The following is a 25,782-nucleotide window of genomic DNA, read 5'->3' as shown; positions in this document are numbered from 1 at the left end:
CACTTTTTTAACCAATCTAAATGAAGAACTAAACAAGCCCTGGTAGATTTATCCTAGTAGGATATGTGAATGTGTTATCATTTCTTATATTGTATATGTATAGCAGTAAGCAAACGCAGACTTAAAAAATCCTGTACCAACTTACAGTCGCACGGTAACCAAGCTACAGGGATAAGCGGATTTCTCGTAATTCGATCCAAAAGTTGATTCGCAACTACTAAAGTTCTTATCTAACGACAGTTCTGATATAAGTCGGCTTATTGTAAAACCCGCAAAGAATTTTCCTATTTTCCGTCGTCAGGTGCACTCGCCGCGAAAATGGGAAAATTTCATTTTTCTGGCGACCGTTGCCGGCCTTGTCACCATGCTAAACTATGTGTTAAGTTGTAAGTTCATAGCGGGAGAAAATCGCTCTCAAGAAATATGGGCACTTTATGTCGCGCTTAAACTGGAGAAATTTTGTGAATCTTATTTTAAAACTGAAACGGCATGAACTCTGCAAACGAGGAGCGTTAACCGCTTTATGACACGACAATGATGTGATGTGACTATGTTTTTGATTTCAAGTAGATCTTTTAAAAACCACAAAACCAAATTTAATGTAAAGTTATGCTGAAAATGTTTTTGATCCTTTGCCAGAGCCGTAAACTATTTTACTTTGTAATTTATCAAAAGAAACATTCGTATTAGCTGCGAAAATCTAGTAAAATTTTGGTGTACATGTGCATTAATGAGTTCAACTCTATTTTCTTCGCTTATAGCTTGTTGATCTATGAATTAGGTTGAGCGAGTTGAGGTGGTAGGTCGGTCTTTAATGAATGCACATCAGTGTCTGGCGTGGTATTACACTTATCAATGCTCCTTTTGCCAGCGACATGTTTTATTACTGTTTTATTCGTTTCTAGGTCTCACTGTAAAAGACTTTTCCAACGCGACTGCAATGTTTTCAGAGTTGAATGAGCTTGTTCAGAGATGTGCGAATGTCATGAACTCATCTCAGCGTGGTATAATTACGTAGAACCTCCTACACAACTACCCACTACTGTTTGGCTGCATATTTGATGTGAAACGAGACGGAAAGGTGGTTAATGTAGACATGCTAGGAAATATAAAACAGTAGTCAATGTCGGGCCAATGTAAATTATGTATATTTGTAAGATGATTCGCAATCACACTACTGATAATGCTGGATATATACTTATAAAATCGTACCTTATCTATCATATTCCTAATATGCTTGATTTGTCTGATCGGTAAAACCTAATAAAAAGATATTATATGAGCTGCTAGCGCTTGTAGACATGTATCATCTTTTGTGCACTTGCTACAACAAATTACAGGTCCTTAAGTCAATCTTTACTTTGCATACAGTACTGCAACAGGAAGCTATAAGTCACATGTTTAATTCAGTTATTCTATTCGACATCCATTGTGATCGGATTTGGCACTAGTCGTTTGATACCAAGCATACGACTGCTATTGTTTCCGTATGCGTAAAAGGATACGAAGCGCCATTCGGTCTGCAACATTGAATCGTAACTTAACGTAAACCTGTCCCATTCGCTTTCTTTAGCAGTTATCTCTTCTGGCTTTCACTTTTGAAAACATGTGTATTTCATGGCAGAATGTATGTTAGATTCTTTTTATACGGTGTTTAAAATAAAGTGTGCTAGATCGTCAACGAGCAAAATTTTCACGGTTTGGTAGTCTCAAACTGGTTGTAAGTTTATACTTAAAGCCTTTCTTATATTTCAATTGTTTAACGAAAGTCAATGTTTGCGGCACAGCAATAAACCACTGTCGCAGCTCAACCACTAACTGTTTGTCTAGAGAGCATGACTTTAATCGACTCTAGTCAAACGCTTTCGATTTTCTTTCACGGCCATACTCAGTTCTAAACGTTTCATTTCACAATAATTGAATCCATATCAGATTATTCCCTTTATTTTGACTAAAACGTAATCTTTTTCCTCCATTAACATAAAAAAGGTCTCGCGATGTTATCATTGTAATTGGTAGTCCCATTTTCATCGTATTCGGAGAGATTAGCCCCCGATTTGCCTTAGGAGACAATTCTAATGCCAATCATCGATTTAATCTGAAACTGAAAATCTTTGACAAAAGGCTATACGGGTTGTTTAACATTTCAAGAAATTATTTTTAAATTGTGTCGCATGAGGTGTGAATCTCATTTTATTTTTAGAACATGGATATTGAAGTAAAACATACTGGGATCCATTTGAATACATAGTGCCGTTTTACTTTTCCATCTTATTTCTATTAGAGCTAGAATTCTATTACTGGCTCTGACTTGCGTAAGTATAAAAAATCTATTTGAATAAGGCATCTTGCAATAAAGAGACACTGTGAAATCACAGCATCGTAGAACCTTAATTAGAAAAGTAACTAGAGCTTTGAAATTCTATACACCGCTGATGACGTTATTAAAGGGTAATGAATTCAATCCATTCTATCTCTAAACTAAACAAACGACCAGTATCGTAGTACAAACACACAGTATTGATTTACTACTTATCTTTCTTCGAAGAAATTAATTACATTAGGTCACGTATTGTTATGTGTTAACGGCGTATTGTGTAATTGTGAACATACGCAACTTTCTAGCCACTGTTTTCAATGATAAAATATTCCCACAGTTAGCTAATTAACTTAGATTTATCTTCTGAGACTAGAAATACGAATTCCTGCGCCAAAAGTTCAAAAGACGCCGATCTTTATCTGCTTCCCTCACGTTCCATTTATCAAAATAATAAATTAAAGAGCAGGTACAGCTTGATCGATAGCTTGGTTCTAACTTTGATTTCGGGATGCATGCAGTGGTAAAGTTTCCCGGTAGCTAATGCATTAAGCACACATCTCTAGTGTGGTATATCGATTTTCTCGTTCAATATCAACAGCTCGTCTGATACATAAATTTCTAATTTAAAATTATGAAAATAGCTTCATAAAACTTACAGTAGCACCTGTGGGCCAATGTTGAACTTTCCTCGCCACTCTTAAATCTATTTTATCGTCATACAAGTTTTGAACGAGTTCCAAATATACCTCCTTCGTATTTCCGATATTTATTGTCCTATTTGAGACTTGCATAACAGTGTATTTTCGGGAAGTCATTGCCAAGTTATGTAAGCTTCTTGTGAGTTATTGAAAACATATTTGTGATGTTTATTTCATCACAAATAATAATTTATTGATTAATAACTTAACTATTTTTCATTAGTCCAAGTATGGTAGTTATTTATATGTGATTTAAATAACTTTTATTAAAACGTCTTAAAATAATCAAAAAAGCGATATCCTAGAATAATATTTTGTCAAAGCTATAAAATATAGTTTTATAAATATTTCCTTCAAAAACAGTACCTGAGCTTGTGAGCATTTCGCGCTTTAGATATTTTATAGTGGCAATATCTCTTGAGATAAGCCACCTTACTTTCATATCTTCGATTTATTCATGTCCCCGCATAAATTTCCCAGATCTAGATAGAAGATACTGAGTTCGAACAGATATATAAAATCAAATAAATCGACTTTTATAATTTTGTATCGGGTTTCGTTAAACTTATATTGACTGAAGTCTGAATGGAATATTGCATTGGATTAAATATAATAGTCCCGAGTATTCTGAATGAGCTTTTTGTCATTGTGAGCCCAGGATTTATTCAATACAAATGGATTATTGAGGCTTATTGAAAGTAATGTGAGCTCTCATTAATTAAGGCACAAACAAAATGCTCGTAACCTGCTGTGATTAAACCGTGCTTCGTTTAGCAGATATCAATCGACCGAACTTATTGATGACAAATGTGATACCGTCTATTTTGACTACTAAAATATTTTAAAGAAATTAAGTCTTAGGTAAACAAACTTTACAATAACACACGTGTCCCTAATCCCTAATTACGCTGTCTTCATGTCGTGAAGTGAACGTAACATAGATTTCGACATAATCTTGCCGTGGCAGGTATTCAGATAGCTATTGTCTGTCCACGTCTGGGTTGCGGTCTGCGTAATCTGGATAGACCCAGCTTATCGCCGGCCAGTGTCTATAGACTCGGGCTTCAGATTAAAATGTTATTGTTGAGTTTCCTCCGCGCTTAAGTTTTTCACGCGCGATAACTCTCGAATATCTTCCCTGGCTACCATTTTGCTAGTCTGTACTTTTACTATGGCTTAAAGTATTGCGAATCATTGTTGCGTTGATAATTTTGTTTAATTTTATTTTTACTGTGTGATTGTTTTGATGTAAGTAATCTTATGATAAATTTTAATTTGTTACAGGTATTTTTCGAGAGTTCAAATTCGGGAAAGAATGGGGTAAGGATAACTTAAAACGTATTATCATAAAAGTCTCGTTGAATTTCAAACAGTCATTGAAATTCAAATAGTAGCCGTGGCCGGATGAAATCGTCACAGTTTTTCCGAATTGCTCGATATCTGGTTAACATTCTTTCAGAAAAAGTAATAAAACAGCTAAACTTAAGACGGTCGGCTTCGAGAACTTTCGTGTCGTTTTTTAAAGAAAACTCGCCGAGTCGACAATGTTCGTCCGTCATTTGTACTTTTTATGGACTATCCATCACAGATCTGTATTTTATTTTAATCTCACTCGCTTTTGTTGGGATTTGATGATTTTGAATATTTCAAAGGCGTTCGCTCGAGTGACAGGCATTCACAGAAAAAATATCGAAAAAATATGTATAACAAAAAACGCCGCTTTATGGAAAAGCGTTTCTTTCTGTTTGGCAACGTAACCGCTTTTCTGTATGCTCGGTGAAAAAAAAATCGCTATGCACAACGTTCTCTCATTCAGTGGCTCGACGCTCCGCACTGCATTTTTCATTCGCAACCTGAAATCGTGCCCGGCATATACATTATATTATCTAGTCGATATTTCGGACCAAGGCCAGCTATATCTTAGACTTAAGGGTTCGTAAACTACGAAAAATATATGCTACTTAGAAGGATTGCTACGCTAAAGCATCTTTTGGAAACCAATAATATAATTTCTTACATGAACAATACGTGATTCACGATTTTTACATCTCAAATTGAAAGATACAATAACAGAATTGGTTTAATAATATCAATATTGCATCGAAGCCGTTGTAACCGCATAAAATCGTTCGTGTTTTTTCGATATTCGAATATTTTGGTCCACATTGCTCACTCGTCTGAACATAGGGTGTCGCGTCAAATGAAATGGGAAATAGCAATTCCGGTGATATTCCATAGCGCAGAACTTTTGCTGTACTATTTTGAGCAATATTATCTAAATGTTAAAACATAATTGAAGGGTTTAACTTTTATATCACTAAATTGTAGTCTGTGCGTATAACTATCAACCATAAAATACGATGGTAACCGCAAACTCGTTTATCACTAAACAATTATATCAACTTCATGGTCAATGATAAATCTCAAAACTGGCCGTTTACGTAAAATAGTTGGCGCTAAAATTCAAGGTAATAAATCCATTTTATTAGCAAATTAATATCAAGGTCTCACATTGTTTTGAATGCCAAGTATTGCCAAGCTTTTGAATTGTTTTCTGGCACTGCAGCGTCATAAAATGGCCCAGAAACATTTTCGATAGCCTCAGAATTTCCTCTACAAAGGCTTTCTATATCACAGGTCAGTGGAGGCATAACTGGGCCGTTAAAGTTAGCTTCACTAAAACTGTAATGGCTGACCCAAATTGTTGTGTAAATCCATAGCTTCTGTAATTGCACTATCATTCGGGACCATTTGCTTAATTTGGGGAATTAGTTCGTTCACTAGTAACTAGTTATTCCTTCGGCGAACTTTGCGCACGGTTACTCGAATTTCCATCTATTCAGTTATGATAAAGAGTGGGGCATTGGGGAAAAAGCGCAGTGATATGACAAGTTATTAACTTTCAGTCCGACATTCGTATAACTTCCAACAATTCCAACAATGCATATTGTTGAAAGCTGTGCAAACAAAGTATGCAACTAATCTAGATACCGCAGGAGTTACATCGTTATGTGAATACTACGGTAATGCACTTTTATTAATAAATTCGTGTTTGTAAGAACGTAAATTCAAGTTATTATAAAACTTTACTCGGGCGCCTATCGTGCTCATTTCTAGTTTTAAATTGGAATTTGAAAGCCCAAAGTTCGCTGGAGCTCGAAACTTGGAGTGCTCGATAACGTCGTCAATTAGTGCGTCGTGGCTCAACGTCGAGCACTCGCTCGAAGCCGCTAGTGCCTAAGTTTACTGCCTGGCTCTACGTCTAGGGTTGAGTGAGACGTTCAAAGCTGTACCCTCTTCAGTGAAAAATAAATATCTCTTAGTTTCACTTCATTTACTGTTGAAATTTTCGTCGAAATGTATTTTAAATAGCATTGAAGTTATAGTCAAAATTCCTTTGTTATTTACGCAGCTGCTTGACATGTATGTTTGAGCTAAATATCTGCTATGTGACACAAAATTTGCTTACATATTAATTAAAATTTTCTTTAACATTACAGTAAATATCATTTCTTTTTACACTAGATTAATACTAATATCACATCTATAAAAAATCGCGCAGGTAGCCCTAATGACGTGCTTTACTTAGAGGCGAAATAATCTACGTGCTAACATTCCCGGAGTAGTAAATCTTAGTAATCGTGTGTGTAGTTGTAATGAGACGGTAGGGCTGCATATGGGCAATTATAGTACAATCTTGCCTCGATTGCTGGCTTCAGACGAGCTGTTTATACCCATGTAATGTGAGCTATTAGACGGCTCAGTAAAATGTTTAATGCTTTCTGAAGCTTTGTTTCAATGGAATAAAACCTTCTTAGTCGCGTTGGAGAATTGTGTTAGGTGTTTTCTCTTACTGTTTTATGGTTTTCATATAGGGCAATACGATATGTGCTGTTAGTTACTGTTAAGAAGTTAGTTTGTTCTGCAATTTATATTAAACAGCTTATAATAATACTTCTGATAGTAAGATATGAAAGTCAAATTTTCCTTTAAATACGTCCTCTGCATCGTGTCATGTCTTTACAGCGTAAAATAAATCCAAGGCTAACGAACTCCCGCCTTCATTATCATTTACACTATTAACCTGGAGTTCCAAGCTGAAGTGTAAAAAACTTATTACAACAGTAATGTTTGGGCGGGCGCGCCGCCTACAAAGGTCAACGACCCCGCTAATAACTTCCGTTTACCTGCAAACGCTAGTCGTTAGCCTACAGGCAAGACTTTAGGCTGCGATGACAAAGAGCTTTTATGCAAGTAATCTGAAAGAAAGTGCGGAATCACAAAACATGAACTGTTGCTGAGCGCTGACTCCACCATTTTTTATTTACGGATTTATTATTTTATTTTTGTTTTTACACAGTTTTGAAGTTTGTCTGGTATTTGTATTTTTATGTCTGGTTACAGTTATAGTCGGGCTAGATAAATCTTAGGTTCAACTATGTTCTCGCATCTAATGCAGTTTTTCAGCTGTGATTTTCAGTAAAGTCGTCCAGTGCTGTATGAACCCAAAGCCATATAAGCTTCAAAGGAGAGTACACCAGCTATACAATTCAGAGCGCTATTTTAGACAGTTCCTTTGTCACCGACCTGCCAATAGTAGTATTACTTCGGCGAAACTTCACCTGTCATAGACTGAAACTTTAAGTGGATTCTATCAGCCGTTCGCTCGACTAGACACCGTGCCTTTGTTTCCTCTCACATTTGACTTGTGGACAAAAATGACAGTTTGGTGGACATGAAGGCAGACAGCAAAAGACAAAGAACGCTTTCTTCCACACAAACAACAGCGCCTTTGAAAGGTTTTCGTAAATTGTCATGTAAACACGAATCGATATCTTTATTGCGGAGATAACATATCTTAAATTGAACTCCGAAAGAAAAATTGCTGCAATCGTAACGATTTATGTATTATGGTTTATCTGATTCCTATTGTAATAGTCGAAAAGATTTCTCTATTTCGTTTGTTTTAACAACAATGGATTTTAAGTTGTGAATTGGAGCGTTAGAAAAAGCCCCACAATTGTTTACAGTTCGAATCCAATTCGTTTATATTCAGTAGATCAAAACACAGCACCCGCATAATGAATCGGGCGTTTGATTGAATCCATTGTCGTTTCAAGACTAAGTTCAATCCCACGACCTAGATCCGACCGCAATACGATTCCAATACTTGCGCACAGCCTGGAGCGATGCAATGCAGATTATTTACGCGGTGTACACGCAATATTAGCTATTACTTCGATGCCTTTAAAGAATAGATTGGCGTACTATGTTTACGTTAATAGCATGCCTCGACGGAGATGTTATTGAATGCAATAATGACTTAGTTTGGGCCGAGTTCAACTTCAAAGTTTGGCAGTTTGCTCGTGTTACTGCAGTGCTGTATTGATGTTTGCTGTTGACATTATTAAGTAAATATCTATATATTTACGTATTGTTTTGCTATAAATTAATTAAAATTAAATAAAAGTAATGCTTGTCTCTTAAAAAATGTATACGAAGTCGTCAACAAAGAAAAAGGGACTATGGAAATTAGGGAGGCCATAATGTATTTTACATGCATAATTTCAAAATGGATTTACCGAATGGAAGCAATTTTCACACTAGCCATGAATAGTAATTGTTTCTCACGGGATTTACTGCGTCATGGTTACTAACGCTGATTCCATGGTCGATTTCATTAAATTACCTACACAAATAGTATTTCATTTTAACATAATTTTAGACACAAGATACACAATCAATTTTAAAACAATAATATATTTGTTTTTAGACGCAATATATTTATAAAAAACTAATAAATAAACATAGATCTTGAACTGTCATATAAAAATATTTATACATTTCACGTTTCATGTCGAAAATGAAAAGTGGACGGATGCCCGTTTTAAAAATACACGCTTCATATTTTCCAATATATTTTATTCACACAGCGAGGTGGTAGCTGTTGGCGTTAGATTGGATTTGGACAATTCACAGCAGATTGATAGCCCAGTCGATAGTTTGTTTGGTATGACCGCGGAATTTTATCAACTGATTGAATTCGACAGCTGCACGAACAATTTTTTTGGCGGTCGTCTGTCAATATTTGACTTCACAAATATGATAGGGGAAAATAGAGCTATAAAATTATATTCGGTAACAGTGGTTGTTTGTGTTATATCAGTGCCTATTGGGCTAGCTCTTCGAGGCTTCGTAAAAAACGTTCCATTTGCATTTATTTGCGGAGGGTCGCGCGTATTCTCGTGATGTTTACATTGGGAAATTCGAGACAGTAAGTACAATAGTAATGATTACTTTGTAAGGAATACGACAATGTATATGTAAAAAACATTTTAACGAAATCGGTTCCACTCAAATAATCACATCATATATCAAACCTTTATCTAAATGAACATTACTTTAGCCGCACGCAACGTCGATATACAAATTGTTCGTTTCCTAGTTTTAAATCACTGTGACGACAACACAAAACAGCCATAAAGTAGGATTCGAATCTAGGACACCACTTTTATGGATATTTGGCAACGGCTTTGCTAACTCGTAACTTCGGATCAACAACCATAGATACCCGAGATTCAATGGTATATAATTCACCTCTTTATTGGTCAAACTATTTATTGCAGCTCTTGTAGATAAACATGTATGGACAGAATTATTTTGTTGTTTGAAGCTAGTTTTGAAAGATTGAATGTTGCCTAACTTTTACAACTTTGAAAAAATAAGTACGTGATCATGTAATTTAATATTTTGGTAAGAAAAAATACACCGCAAAGGTAAGAGTATCACTCGCAAATAAGTAAAAACGGAAACTTTATGAGGTCGACGTAAACGAAAATTGTTAAAGCGTATAAATAAAATCGTACGACAGTAAGTAGGGTACAGGGTTGATGACTGATCAAAAATGTGCTATTATTGTAAAAAAGTATTCGTGATCGTTTCACGTGACGTGACGACATGCAGCCTTTACCTTATTATTAAAGAAATAACGTAGCAACGATCTTTGTAAGAAAGACGGTTGTAATCTAATGATCAGATCATCTTGCAACTGCACGAGGCGAAATAGCACTTATTTTCAGATGTTGAAGACATTGTCTTACACATTAAAAACCCGTATCTTAATTTTACCGCTACTAAAGAAAATAGGTATACTTCCAAAAAGATGCTGTGAAACAATTTAAAGTCAACTAAAATTGAATAGAAAACTTATACATTACATACATTATACACTTCTACTAGAATGTTCCAATCCTTTACAACAAAAATCACTTACGCCGTTTTTTACTGGAGGTGTGACACATTGTCTAAACAGTACCGGATAAGTAAGTATGCCGTGCAACGTTAAGAAGTTAAGCAGTGAAGTATATCGTGGTTATTCAGAGGTGGGGCAGTCTTTAGAATATATTAAATTCCCCAGCTACTCGTAACTTATACGCGGTGTTAAGCGAACCGAGACGAATGAGCAGGCTTGCTACTTGCTTCTCTTTAGTCTTACTACCATTAACCTCAATATTTAGACGACATATTGACATTGAATACACTATAGTTTCACCCATCAAAGAAAGTATACAGCTCTGTAATTTTGTACGTTATTCAATTACGTTTGATTGCTAGTTACAAATATCGTTTAATCCAATTTATGGGTGGTATTTCAAATAACTTTTGTACCTATTTAAAATTCATACGAATGTTCATAAAATATCGGCTGACACAAACCACAATTCAAATTGCTTTTTGAATCAAGTTGAGCTGCCTCTTTAAAATTGTAAAATAGATATGAAAAATAATACTGAGTTTTAATATTTAAATCAAAAACGTTTGGGTTCATTCATGCAAAATTTGATGCAAGATTTTTTCTTTTTTTTCATATAGCTATATTTTGTGTTTTGAAATAAGAATTCTCGTTTGATATTGCATATTTGTATCACACACACATTCGTCAAAGTGACATAAAAACTCTTCTTCATAATTTGCATTAAGATGGCTCCAGCGCACGCATTTGTTCGCCGAGTGCTTATTATTTCGTAATTATGCGTTGATTTACTGTTGCCGTGTTTCTCCCGCTTACACCTTGGACGGATTTTGCCGCATCATTTCTTGCACGCTTTCTCCTACCGCACCCTCTTCCGTTCCGTTTTAACGCGCTAAATAGCCGTCCGGGTTCTGTATCATCATTCTGATGAATACAATTATCCATAATGCATGCATCTCCAACGTAGGTACATGTGTACTTAAAAACTTAAACATCGCAAATGGTAGCTTGCGCAATGTTATGAAAGCAATCTGAGATTTTGTAGTGTATTCAACTCGCACAATTATTTTAACATTATTCCTTCGCACACAAAGCTTTGGGGCCAACAGTGTGTGTCATGTAACTGTACCTGTCGTGGACAACCTGTTAGTAGCTTGGGACATGCTTTTTTGTTTTGGTATTCTCATTCAAATTTTTTCGCTTAATGCACAGTTTACTCGCTGCTATGTTAATACGATGTCTGAATAATTATCCTAGTTTATAAAATTAAATGCCGTGGTCGAGGAAACTAAAACTAATTCCCGAAGTTGTTGCAGTAATTCTATTTCGATCGGGCAAAATTCGAATTTCCAACACGCTCTATTCACAAAGTTTTAATTCTCCTTCCAATTTTTTTCTTTTGCGCGAACGATTTTACATTCTCGATGCAGTTTTTAATTTTTTGAAAAAAGTTAAGCCTCCAATTTGTCGCGTTCTGTGCTCTCTTTTGTTTCCCATGTATCTTGTTAATGTGATTTTTATTTTGGTACTCATTAGAGTAGGTCTAAAGGTTCGTAAGCTCATAATGGCATTCACGAGTAGCGCGGTGCATGCGAAATTAGCACTGCAGCATTTTTGTGCAGCACAATGATGCAATCCCAGAGCTCAGCAGTCGCTTTGTGAGGGAAATACTCTCATTCACGATTGTGAACTTTTTGAATAAAGCCATATTCGCTGTAGGCTTCTGTACGTCCGTAGAAGTGGTTAATTACGTGACGTTTGCTTTAATGATATACAAGTTCGCTTGTGTGTTCCGCTTTGCATAGCATCGCACGTTTAGTTACAGCGTTGTCAAGTGTCAATAAATTGGAGAGTGAAGGCCGAGTAGCAAAACAGATAACTATACAGATCACAATAGCAGTAATCTATTATTCATATGTCAGTAACGTGCCATTGAGTACGCACGAGGAATTACACAATGCAAAAATAACAAGCGCATTCGTGGTACGCACTTGCGTCACTGAGCCACCTATCATAACTAACTATACTTGGCAACACATACACTTTAACTGGGTTACTATATTTCTTTTTAATTTACACCTGCCTGTAAAAAGTAAAAGTTGTGATCTGAAAATACTTTCTTAGAAGGTGATGCATGACATGTTTAAATAGTTTGTCAATCAGAATTTAGATTTTCTATTTATTTTAATTTTTACCGTAATATAAATGATTTATTCTTGTACAAATTACATTTGGTCTATGTTATTTGATTCACCTACTTACCTTGAGATAGAGCCGTTTCCTACACGTCTGAAGCGAAAACAATGGCCGATCTTCAAGCAACGCGTTATTAGCCCCGTTCGTAAACAGTCATAATGATAGACTAACATTAACACCCTGTTCTAATAGCACTTGGAATATTTAAACCATTCAATATTTCAACACAAACTGTCAAGGGTACCGAATTATAATGATAGGGGTGCGTGAGAAAATTCACACGTTACTTACGAAACTTGCATACTTTATGGTGGCCTAGAATAGAAAAGAACCCAATGAAATTGTCTCTGTGTAAAATTGACAGCTAAACTTAATTTTGTAAAAGAAAACAAAGGATAAAAAATGTCAAACAAGGCTCGCGCTGCATTGTGAATAAAAAAATGGGGACCAAACTGATTAAAGATTGCAACGCTCATTTAACGCTCCGATAAACGCAATTACTCGCTCGGGATCTAGGAAGAGCTCTTTTCGCTCTCATTCACCTTTTTAATACTACCTTCTACGTCTTGGAATTTAAATATCTGATTTACAAAAATATACAACTTTACTAGGTACATCACATATTTGTATAGAAGAAACCACGATAAAGAACTCTATTTTCACTTATTACGCAAATATTCTGATCGAGAGTCATACATACTGATGTTACGATATTTACCTGCGATATACGAGTCTACAAATAACTTTATCGCATAAACTAGTGAAGGCGAATACCAATAATCATAAACTTTGGCAATCGGAACGTGTTTCGCACGTAAAGTTATGAATGAAGCTTTCAATAAAACATGTGTCACTATTGCTTTTCATGAGAATGGAAAGTTGGCTGTATTATATTATGTTCTACTCATACGTGGAACTACTTATGTGTAGTGTATACGCATTATGATTATAACTTATATGACAAACAAATTGTTATTGGTAGGTATAAAAGCTATGGAATATTTATTTACTTCGTATAAAAACATCATTATCACAACCGTCGTGTGCTGCTCGTTAGTTACACACGTACCCGTGTTTGCGGAAAACAATAATTACGAGTTGTCTGAACACTGCATTGTACATGAAAACTTAAATTCTTGTGTAAACAAAACAATGTCTTACAAAGGCTTGCTTATCTTTTCATGAAACTCTGAATGGATCCTTAAGACTTCAGACACATTGCATTCCCTCAAACAGGCACAGCCGTCATTCACTGCGAGCGTAATGTTTAAATAATGCCTCCATTTGATATTGTAGTAGAAACCGTGTGAGGCACCTTTATCTCGGAAACGAGTAAATGGCACAGCAATATCGTTAGTATCTGGCGCTGAACAATGGTAACACGTAGACATCCCCTCGCTATTTAATGAACACGAGAAAGCCCCGTTATACTGTCTAGGCTGATAACGCTACTATTGAAACTCTTTGGTTGTTTGCTGAATGATGTTTTTGCTGTCAGGCTCTATGACATATTGCTTTTGCTTTTCATGGGGTATCTCGACGACCTATTTGCGAATATCGCTTTGTGTCATCAATGGAGTGACATCGGTGTTTCAAAATTCAAAAGAGTAGATATGAAGACAAGTGAAAGTTAAACATCTTTGTTAAGATAATTATCTTTCTAATATTACGTGATAAATTAAAAATAATTTGTATAGCTTTCTAATAAACGTTATTATTTATAATTCTCTAATCATAATTTCTTTTAAACTTATAAAGTACGAAGTAAAAAAAGCACAATTTCTTCAGAATATTAGGTCTATTTTGACACTATTTGCAAAAGCTTACACTAAATGAATGAACTAATCAAACAGTGAAGTAGTTAACCTTCGACAATTATAATTTGTTCACGTCACAAGGATATCACCGTTCCATTGTGACGTAACAACCGCTTTGAATAGTGAAGTGAGTCTCCACAATGCTCGAGAATGCAGTTAAGCTTATCTGTTATCATTGTTTGAAATGAGATAATGCTGTTCAGTTTTAGTGCTGACATGTGTTTAGTGAAACCGTTACATGATTCTGTCATTAACATAGCGTAACGTTCTGAAAACATTTTATTGTGTTCATTGAACTTTTTTCACGTAAACAGTCTTTGTTTTTTATTCAGAAAGCCCAAAGCAGCCAGCTATAAAGCCTAATGATAGCGAACCATTGAGTTTTAATAGTACGCTCACTGTTCTAGAATTAAATTTAATTTTCGTGTTTTAATTTGCTTACAAAAGAGGTTATATTTTACAAAAAGCCAACCACATCGACTGTATTCTCTTCAAAATATAAGCTTTTAAAATTCGAGCTCTAGAAATTGAAGGTGGAACATTTTCGAGGTTATGTTTCATCCATGTTCGAACCAAACGTTAGTCGATAGTGTATTAGGCTTCAGGGGGTGGTAACAATAGTTCCACAGGTGTAACAGCGTGACTTGCTTCCGACAGTGTATGTGATCGCCCGATGTAGCAATTTACTTTCGATCACAAACTAATCATCGACCGATGTCGAAGCAATAGTGCTTCCGTTTACCAACACTAAAAATACAGGTATTTTTGTATTATTTCGAAGCTCTACCACGAATTTTCCTCAAAGATTTCTCTCAAAGTTTCAAGTTTTCATACGTAGGTTTATACGTTACTACTAATGCGTTACGGTATTACGTATGTTAAAATATCGTCTAGATCTTACAAATTTAAAAGAAAGTAATACGATTGTTATTGTTTCTTGTCGACCTAGTAACTTTTCGATAACCTGTGAAAGATTTATTTGGCTTTATCATTTACAATTACGAAGTTAATATAAAAAATATCATAACAAAATCCAGTAATTAAGAAACTTTGAGTTCGTTTTATTAGTGTTTTAAATATTCATAGTTATTACATGTGCTATAAATGTTATAGGGCTGTTTTAATGGCCCTTCTGTGCCTTTCCGTCGTGTCGTTACTGAATTATAAATATAAACATATGTACGTAAGCTTCCAACTCATAACGAAATCACATAAAATAATCATTAGAGCGCGACAAATTAGAAATATTACGTTATGACGTCACTATGACATCACCATTCCCGTTTCGCAATAAAATGTAATATTTATGTGACGAGAACACAACTAGGTACAGAAAGTTTTCCAATAACTAAATGGAGGCTGCATTTACCAAATGAAATACACCGTGAACCAGAGTTTTGCTTTTGTTTCATATTATAATATTCTCGAAGAACAAACAGTGCTTTACAACACATTCTTCAAAAGTAATATTTGAAGTTTCATATACAAATCTGTAATACTATGTTCATTCTTTGAATATAATTTCTCAAAGGTTATAATTTGAAAACAAACTCCTGTCTCTTGGTAAAATAATGAGGGTTTCTATAACTTATTGTCGATGGATAATGTTACATAATTACCCTTATATCTTGCTTTAAAACATGTAACATTTTTTATTTATATGTAAACAGTTAATGCGTAGTCAGTTAGTCACTAAACAATCTATCGTTTGATGACGATGAAGTATTAAAACTACATACTTTTTTTTTGTTATTTGATTCTGAAAGCGCCAATTGACTTACAAGGAAGTAATAACCGTAAGTAAAAGTGCGAATACTTAATATAATGTTACCACATAATGTGTAACGGCGTATGCGATATTAACATAACTGTAATGTTACAAAACTCTAATGTAATTTAGTTCAATTTATTGTACGGCGTTCGATGTTTCGTTTCGGTGGTTTACTACAACATGTTACTATATTATAAGTGGTTTCAAATATTATTTTTTTCTATGATTGAAAAGCATGGTTTGCAGTTTTGGTAGAAAATAATATGGAGTTCTCAACACGAGTTTTGCATAGCTAGTGTTAAAGTCTTCCAAGCCGCCCAAAGGTCTTTCAAATGTCTTTGATTGGATGCGATTAATTCTAAAAGTAAATAAATAAGTACTCTGTAGTAGAATAAAATGAAGATGATTTAAAACGTAAATATTTAATAGAAACCTACCTTGTAATGCCTCTTATTTCGCTCCAATAAACAAAGAGATATATAGTTGTCCGAACTAAGACCAATAAGTAACATTTTCTCTTTATGATCCCATACCTTTTACGAACGGCATTCTTATATCGCTATAAAGTAGGGATTCCGACATAGAATCCTTATTTGATAGTTTCTCGATCGTAAATATAAAATACACTTAGTAAATAAAGGAAACCTTTATATTTTTACTATTTGGTACTTAGAAATTAATGTACCTTAATATTTTAAGGTTAATTTTGTACAGCTTGAAATCAGTTAGTAGGATGGTTACATTACCAAAGACAGTGAACGGAAGGCACGAATTATTGTTAGTGAAGTAAAATAGAGGGCAGTATTTCACAAATAGAACGATAGAACTGCATTCTAAATATATACTTTACCGAAATGTAACGAGCCCTGATACTCCGTGTTTGCAGTCCAGATCAAATGATCCGATTTAGCGCGAACTATATCGATTTGTAGATATATTATCGTATTTGTACAATACTTCGACGCTTACAGCATAAAAATTATTAGTTATGCATGTATAGAGTTCCATAAAAATATAATTTTTGCATATAAATAAAATCACCCTTTGAAAGATTCCATTCAATGAAGCGTGAAAATCTTCCAGACATCTACTTCAAAAGTATGCAGATCAATGTGAAGGCGGAATATTTTTATGTGTGCAGATATTTAGCATAAAAACACCCACATACTACGCTAAACGTAACGTAAGAACGAGTTTCTTTTAGTAATTAGTCTTTTTGCGGCAACTTCGCGATAAATATATTTTTTTGTCGGAAACTTGTATACTTCTTGCAAGTTACGATAATGATAACACAATTAAAAGCACATTTGGCCGAGTCCCGAGGGATTAATTACGAGGGAACGATGTTCATACGTGGTTCAGGTGTGAAAATATTTCGGTTGTTTTATGAAGCTCCTCAGGTAATGGATTCACATACCCGGGTGGAACGCTACGTTCATTTCGTTGAAATTTGACTTTAATTATAGTGGCTTTAGTTTACCGAAACTTTCATTTGTTTTTGCGAATGTTATGTTCTGAATCTTATCTAAGTAGCTGTTCATCTATAAGCTGTATTTACATATTTATTCTAGCCGTTGTCGAGGAGCATTAATAGTGTTCAAACTGTTATTAATAGTAAGCAGAGAACAAAAAATTACTAACTTATTCTAAGCTTTGATGTTCCAGAATCATCTATTTTCGAACAAAGTTCGTTCATTTTCGTCTACCAAATAATCTTGCGGAACTAAAATTTGTCTCTAAGTTTAAATGAGCCGCAGGAGAGAATTATTCGAGTCATTTGTTCGGTATTAGAAACAGTAATTAGGTGTCGCGATCCTAATGACCTTATAATGAGATATTGGGAGAGCTTTATCGATATTTGTTGAGTGAAATAAAGGCAATTTAGAGGCAAGGCTGACCCCACTACCATATGGGACAAATAGCCAGGGAGAGAGAGAGAGAGAGAAAACATCGCTTTGTATAATCAAGAACTTATTTTTGTTAGTATAACAATAAAATAGATAAATAAATGTTGCGTGCAAATCAAAGGTATTCTTATCTAGCAATAGTAAAAAGGATTACACATGAAGCCAAACAAATGCGGATATTTGATACACTAAATCCGCACAATTACAGACATGTCTACAGCAATGTACGTAATTATTCCTTTTTTTACCCGATTTCATTAGTTTTCTTTCCGTTCCACATTGACTGACATTGTATCGTAATTTATGTTAAGTAGCTTAGCAAACACAAATGCCTTTCGGAACTGCTGGACATCGATAACGTAGAAAAAATAGAATCGTTTATATTTTCATTATAGAACTGTGTATGACTCCCGCAAACTTTGTTGTGAAATAAAATATTTCATATTGACTCAAACAAATATGAAGCGCTACGTTTCCGAATGAAAACTAGAATAACTATTCGCTAGGTTCTGTTTATAGGTCGCCTAGGTTATTGAAATAGATCGAAATATCATGTTTCCTTTATGGCTCCAAAAATATAAAATATTGGTACCATTCGTGTCCATGTATTTCAACTATGAATAGAGCAGTCTACAATCAATGACGGATACTTTCAAATGCAATGAACGCCATACATTTTTCCTAGAACACATAGAACGATTGGAATTGCAGTGAATTCAACATGCTGTCGATTTTCATTACATTCGTAGGAAATACTGACGAAAACTGAGCAATGTAAATTTATTTCGACATGTAAATTGTTTATAGTTTAAGATTTATAGTGTTGGAAAAGTTGAGATATTTGGTTTCAGCGGTTGCGTGTAAGAGAAGCAAACATGGCGTGCGTCGGTGACGTCAGATTAATTTGATCAAAGTGGAAATGGCCCGAGCATTTTCCACGCTACTTGTTTCGAGTTGCTGTCAACGGCTCGGCTAATGCTTCCGTCGGCTTCCAATTTTAAACTTTTGATGGTGTTTACGGGCGCGGCACAATTTATGCGCCCGTCAATATTACAGAATCAATTTGAACACTTCGTGAATGAGCACTCACTCGGTTCACTGGAGATACGGACACCTGCTTCTTTTATTTGCTTACCGCTCTGGAAACCATTTTGATTAGCACGATTTGATACTATCAACTTGTGGTTTTACAAATCGTAGGTCCCGCTGGGATCTCACCGCGTTCCCAAACGCTTGGGATAAGTCTACCGCGAAACAATTTGTGCGGGTAGGTACAGTTAACGTTGAAAGCAACAATGATGGGATCCCACGGCTCAGGTTCAACGGACGATGCGTTCGTCACGCTTACTTGCGTACCGTCAAGATTAGAATTATAGCTGCCTTTACTACTTTATCTAAATGGTGAGCTGAAATCACGCTTTAAAACCGTTTACCGTTTTACATTTCGTGTTTAACAAACTGGTCAATTAAATGCCTTTGAACTGCATACGGGTGGTAAATGTTCGTTTGATTACCACAGTTCGTTACAATTCTGATGTTAGTCCGCTGAAAATTGAATGGAGCGCAAATAGAAATAGCTGCGTAATTACTTTCGTCTAAAACGGGCTGGTAGTAGTAATCTCTTGCATATGTGATTTTCTAGGTGTTTTTGTGCGAGTCTCATGAATACTTAATATCGACTGAATATTTATAGAGCGTGTTTTTGCCTTGCTCTTCCACTCGGAAAAAGCTGTAGTAACCTAGTAAGAAAATTACGTGACGAATCCGCGGTAATAATGTTGCGAGAAACTGACCGTTGGTTCTGTTTGCAGGTGTCGCGACCGGAGAACCGTCGGTCGGTGTCTGTGGGGGCTACTGGGCCTACCACAATCTCTGAACGGCATTCATACGCGGAGGGGCGTGTGCCAGCACCGCATGGATATGGACCACCACCTTCCCCTGGCACGACGGCGACGACGAAAAGAGCCGAAGCTGCCTGCATCGCCAGCAAAAGACTGCTACAGGAAACTCTTGCTAAGCCTGGTAAGTAAACAATGAGTCAGTCGGAAAATGATCACGATATTGAAATCTTTTCTCGTAATTGTTGCATAATTAGATCAAGGATCTTCCGTTATCACTGTCACGAAAGCTTGTGCAATAATCTCCTGTAACTTTAGTATTGTTTTATAATAAAACATGTACTCTATGAGATTGCATATTCTGATAACTTTAATGAGATTTACATCGCTGGCGACGACTAAGCTACGAACAATTATTTGTTAACTATGTGCAAGGATTGCTGCTGTAGGTACAAGGCTTACCTGAAGCATTAAAGATAAATGAAGATTTGCCCTTATTCGCTTCACCCATAAAAAGATGATGCATTTCCCCTATCATCATATGTTATAAGTTATACGACTTATAAGAGACGAGTCGACTAACATGTTATTAACTATTCGTATGTTAATCCTATGTCGTGCTATAAATTATATGAAAATTTACATTTCCCTTTACATAACACTTATAATTGGAGCGCAGTGCAGTCGCCTATTGATGCTTCCTGCCTATAACTGGGTAGTTATTTAAAGAACACGTGCTAAATATGGCTATTCCGAGCTCTTCTGGTTAGACTTGGTTTAGATAAAAATGACACATACGGGCTTCCATTTTGTTATAATACTTCGTAATATTGTCTTTTTCTTGACAACTAGTAGTACTGTTTTGTAAATTAAGCTGTGGTTATTTATTTAGAGCTGTTTTTACTATAAATTTCGATGCAGAAACATAAGAATTCATCGAACGTTTTGTATCGAACTCTTCCAATAATTCCGGTCACAACAAGCCGACCAAACAAACAGCTACCATTACGAAATCTTCAATCCCTACATTAAGCTATCGTGCACAAAGTATCAACAAAGTGATTGCAATTCAGTGTACGGTACTCGAAGACGGTACTAAGCAACAGGTCCGACCTTTAGCCTTTAGCGGCATTCAAACTGACCGATGGAGAGCCTTTAACTATAGTGATTTGTTACTAAACTTTACTGGACCATTTACTAAATGTCAAGGGACCTTGGAATATACGGAGACAGGAACGGGTCAGTGAGCTGCTAACATTTTTAATAGCTTCAGTTCAGTGCGAAATGTTAAGGGTGATATGATCCGTTGTAAGGGAGACTTTGATCATAGTTGTAAAGGGTTTTGGTGTATAAATGCTGAACTTAATATGTTTAATACATTAATATATACTTATGAGTAATTATTTTAAAGCTTTTTTATAATAATAGCAAACGACTTGCAGACTATAGTATTAAAGAAAATCATCTGACATTAGTATTAAAATTTAATAACATTAATTAGTAGAAACAAAATTATACTTATTAAGTTTCGTTATCATTAACTTCATTAACTCAGTAGTGCTTATTTTCATATTATGCGACTACTATTTAGTTAAAGTTATGAAATGAACAAAGCTACGTTTTAAGTGTATCTACTTATTTCATCTGAAATTCTAATTAAGCGTATTAGTGCATCCAGCAGTCTGAATATTACGACTAATAATTCTCAAACTCGTCGGACATAAAAGGTCTATTGACCCGGTCATAACACAATTAGCTCGTCAACTTGAGGTTCACCGAGCAAAATGACGCTCACAAAAACATAAACAGCTTTACTAAGTAATTTTGTTGTGTGAACCGTACCTAAATCCGTTTTGTACACCAAATAAATGAGGTTTTGAATTAGAAATACTTTAAACATAATGAAGTAAAGTCAAACTTTTAATTAGTTGGTACTCTTATCAAGTGGTGGGTACAGCCGTCAAAGAAAGTTTAGTCAAAGTGCTAGTTTGTAATACAACAAAGTTGCAAGCACCAACGTTCGAGAATACAAATAAGTTCGGAAAGTCTAGACAGACGTAATTCTGAAATACAGTTTCTACGTTTTGCATTGTAACTAAGGAAACTTCAAATATTATATGAAGCAAAATGAAACATTTTAGCTAAAGCGCGTAGTCTTAACGACAAAGAGTTTCTTAGTCTTGTGAAAGTAAAAATGTGAGCCATAATTATATTGATTAATGACAACTTGTTAATTGCTCTCTTAGTTTACAAAAGCCATAGAAGACCTAGTTGCGATGTAAATCTTTTGTAATACACAATAACTTTCATCATTGTTAAAAAGCATTCGGTGAAAGTAAAGAAAATGTTGAGAACAGAGGTGTGAAAGTGTTCTAGAGATTAACTGCTTGATAACGCAAAGCTATTTGAGCTTAGGATGTATGGAGATTGGTAGCCGTGGCCACGCGCATACTGTACTTACCCTCATCACGTCAAAGCAAAGACTAAATTATTATGAACTCAGTATGTTCGTGTATTACAAGGGCCAATGTTCACATAGCTTAATTTGCTTATCCATACTAATAATTTTCGCAGAAATTCCAGTTGACTTACAAAGGTTTGAAGTAGTTTTCAGAACTGCTATCACATGTATGAATATAGACCATACCTAATCCAATTTTGAAACCCACAAATCCTCTTAATTCGTAATGAAAGAAATATATGCTAGTTAACGTTAGTTTTATATAATTTTCTCTGATCTAAAACATTTAGACGAACATCGGAAACCATTTATCTGTCGCCAGTTTTATGTAGAAAATATTTTGTAAATTAATGAATTCGGATAATGTTGTGACAACAGCTTTTAAGATATTTCTGTCTCCAGTGACTAAAACGAAATTTCTCTTTGTCTGGGGTTAACGGAAATTCCGTAAAATGTCTAAGAGAATAAAAATAGTTTTCCTGCGCTAGTTAGCTGATTAAAACATTAATTAAATTAAATGGCGAACGTTGCTGCAGCTATATCTTGGGAAATCAGGCCAATTGCGGTTTCAACCGGCTCAAAATCAGCAAAGCTCCTGACTACCCTGTAATTTCCTCTGATAATGTTATGTGAGTTCGTATTCAATTAGAACCAGACTGCTACAAAGGCAACATGTTTTCGTTTATTACTTAGATACATTTCAGAGCAGAATAATGCTTCTATACGTTACTTAACGTTTAAGATTCAAACACTGATATCTTTGTGACGCTATAATAAAATTAAACGCTATTGTCGCTGTAAAAATTCTAATCTGAACAAAAAACTTTTTCTTACATTCCTAGTTCTCAGTGTTTAAACTGAAGGTTTTGCATACAACTCTATGTAATGGGGACGTCCTTTGAAAGAGGACAGAGGGAACAATGAGGCCCCGCAGGACTATATTGAGACTCATGTAAAAAATCCACCGGACAAAGAGGGTCTAGACTATAGATCTGGCTTGTTTGAAATTAAATGCGGTCCTTAGGTCTGGGGATCCTCCCTTTGCGTTGTTTGATTGTTTGTTACCGACTAATCATCGGTATTGACTGCGTTGCTACAGTACTAGTCACCAGTAATAACAGTTACTCAAATCTGTTTGGATCCCCGCCTCATGCGATTTGAGTAATTTCAAAATACCTATTAGTTTTTGTAGCACTGAATAAGTTGTCTGCAATAATATATCGCAGTGTCAAAAATAAAATGATTACGAATGTCTGATTAAAGAATGATGTTGCTTTACTGTATACCTCTTTGTGTTTAATTCCAAAACATTAATTATGAGTTCTGGAAATTATCTTAATTTGATGTAAACGATGTTGAACTGAGTTCAAGGAAAACGATGACTAAGAAAGAATACATTTTATTTCAAACAAGCCACGAAATTGTTATATGAGATTTGGGCAAAAAATGCACAAAGCACCCAATGTATTAATTATAGCAATTGCTCTTTATTCAACCAGTGACAATAGCAACCTTGAGCACACTACTCGGATCTCGAAGGCCTCTCAAAGTTTCGTAGCTTTGTTGATCGTAATCTAAAAAAATAATTGGACGTCGTGACTTCCTTAAAGTACGAAGAAATATTTTGTTAATAAAGTGAAGTGCTTGAGTACGTGCTTACGCACGAAAGTTGGGAAAAACGAGACAGTTGTCAAAAACATAATCACGTTTAGAAAGATCTTTTTGTTTCAAACGTTTATCGTGATCTTTGAAAAGAGAAATTATTTTAATTTTTCACGCTATCTTTGCAGGAACTCCACCGACGATAGTTCTGCCACCATCCGGTTACTGGGTGGATGGAATGGACGATGCCCCCCCAGATGGCGAGGACGCCGAGCCTAGGGCTCAACCAGGCACTCCTCGCCAGGCGGCCAGGCGACACAACATCGATACCGACGACACAGCCAAGTACTACAGGCGATTCTTCCTTGGGAAGGTAATTTAAACCTTATTATCATCGCCTTAACATCATATTTTGCAGCAACTTCGCAAAGAAAAGGCGATCTCCTTAAGTGCTGTTGTAGAAAATAGCGTATTATTAACTTAAGGAAGCTCTGGTCCACTTACATCTTCAATATCTAGAGATAAGAGCTTTTTGCTAGAAAGGGTTTACATTTTAGCTAGTCTCGTACGATGAAATTATATTAGAAACAACATCATTTATCAAAGTGGGTGTGACAACCAGGAGTGAACCAAGTACTTCAAATATCGTTGGATTTGTTCGAATACTTGTGTCAAACTTTGAATACTTCGTGCGCAAAGTCACGTTTCAAAGGTTATAGGCATTACGAAAAGCTACAAAACGACATAAAAATACACAAATCAAATCACGATTTAATTGCTTTCGTGACCGGTGCGCACTTTCTTCGAGTGGTTGAGATGGACGAAAATAAAAGTGGCATTACAAAACGTGTACACGAACCATCTGACATTTGCGCGCCACGCTGTCTGCGACCGGTGAAATAAAACCGCCTTGACTTGCCAACTGCTGTTTGCCAGTTGGACGTGAGCTTACCTACATAAGTCTTCGTAATATTATATTCGCTCTACAGTTAATCCTAGACATGTTTGACCTATTTTCGTAGCGAGCTTGAAAATAGAAAAGATTGCAATCAAATACTCTCTGATTTAAAGCTCGAAATCACGTTTTCGTGAGGCTAACGTTACGGAATAACGTGTTAGCAACTATTTCGACATTGCAAACTGTAATGTAATTCAAGGGGCGTGCAGGCACCCCATGTAACACGATTCGGGTGCACTTAAGTTAAAAATAGTATTTTTAAAACGTCGCTTCGCGTCCACTTGATCACGTTTCCCTTGACATCATATTGTAAATGAAATATTGCTGTCGTCATGTCAATGTCGATGTCCTTTTATGCCTCGGCCTCGCAGGAAAGGTATGTACGGACAGGAACCACATATTAATTATAATTTCTCTCACAGTAATTACAAGGCTCCGAGCAAAATGTAAAGAATAATTCAACTGTGAAAATTTCGAATCGATTTTTCTTTCATAGTGTTATTAAAGCTTGTTTTTACTAGATTCCATCAAGTTTTTGCTTATTTGAAACCGATTAAGTTTTTCTTGTGTTGGCCGGATTTGTCGAAAAAGTAAACAAGTACTTTTATTTATTCACCCTCTTGTGTTTAGTAATTGTTGTAGATTACTTAATTCTCACGGGTATAATCATTTTTATTCTGTAGTCATGTTAATGTTATCAAAGGCTTGCATCGTGCTATGCGATCTATATTTCACAGAGCGACTGTACAATGTCAGACGGGCTATAAGGTTGCTGACACGTTGCCTCAGATAATGGCCCTTTTTATCGTAAATGCAATTAATAATAGCGATAATTTTAGCTTTAATTAAAATTGTGCTCATTACATTTTTGTAATATAAATTGCAACACGTGCTAGTTAATATTAAATGTTAATTAAATAGAATTAAAAACAATTAGTGTTTATTCACTTTATAGTGAGTCA

General features: G+C 35.4%; 1 protein-coding gene across 7 annotated transcripts in view; it reads left to right on the top strand.

Moving 5' to 3' along the window:
* Positions 1-25,782, top strand: part of RapGAP1 (Rap GTPase activating protein 1) — a 276,369-nt gene that overhangs the window by 231,662 nt on the left and 18,925 nt on the right. For 5 of the 7 annotated variants that reach the window (XM_076124617.1, XM_076124619.1, XM_076124616.1 and 2 more), the window contains 2 exons: positions 19,773-19,983; positions 24,051-24,235. In XM_076124617.1, the coding sequence (XP_075980732.1) occupies positions 19,773-19,983; positions 24,051-24,235 (396 nt within the window). Of the gene's footprint in view, positions 1-4,302; positions 4,339-19,772; positions 19,984-24,050; positions 24,236-25,782 lie in introns of all 7 variants that reach the window. The other 2 variants (XM_076124620.1, XM_076124621.1) reach the window with 1 other exon arrangement.

Source organism: Anticarsia gemmatalis, chromosome 16 (genome assembly GCF_050436995.1).
Source record: "Anticarsia gemmatalis isolate Benzon Research Colony breed Stoneville strain chromosome 16, ilAntGemm2 primary, whole genome shotgun sequence".
In the NCBI taxonomy this organism is placed as follows: Eukaryota; Metazoa; Arthropoda; class Insecta; order Lepidoptera; family Erebidae; genus Anticarsia; species Anticarsia gemmatalis.
Note: the sequence above shows the minus strand (reverse complement) of the source record. Positions and strands in the feature narration are given on the sequence as shown.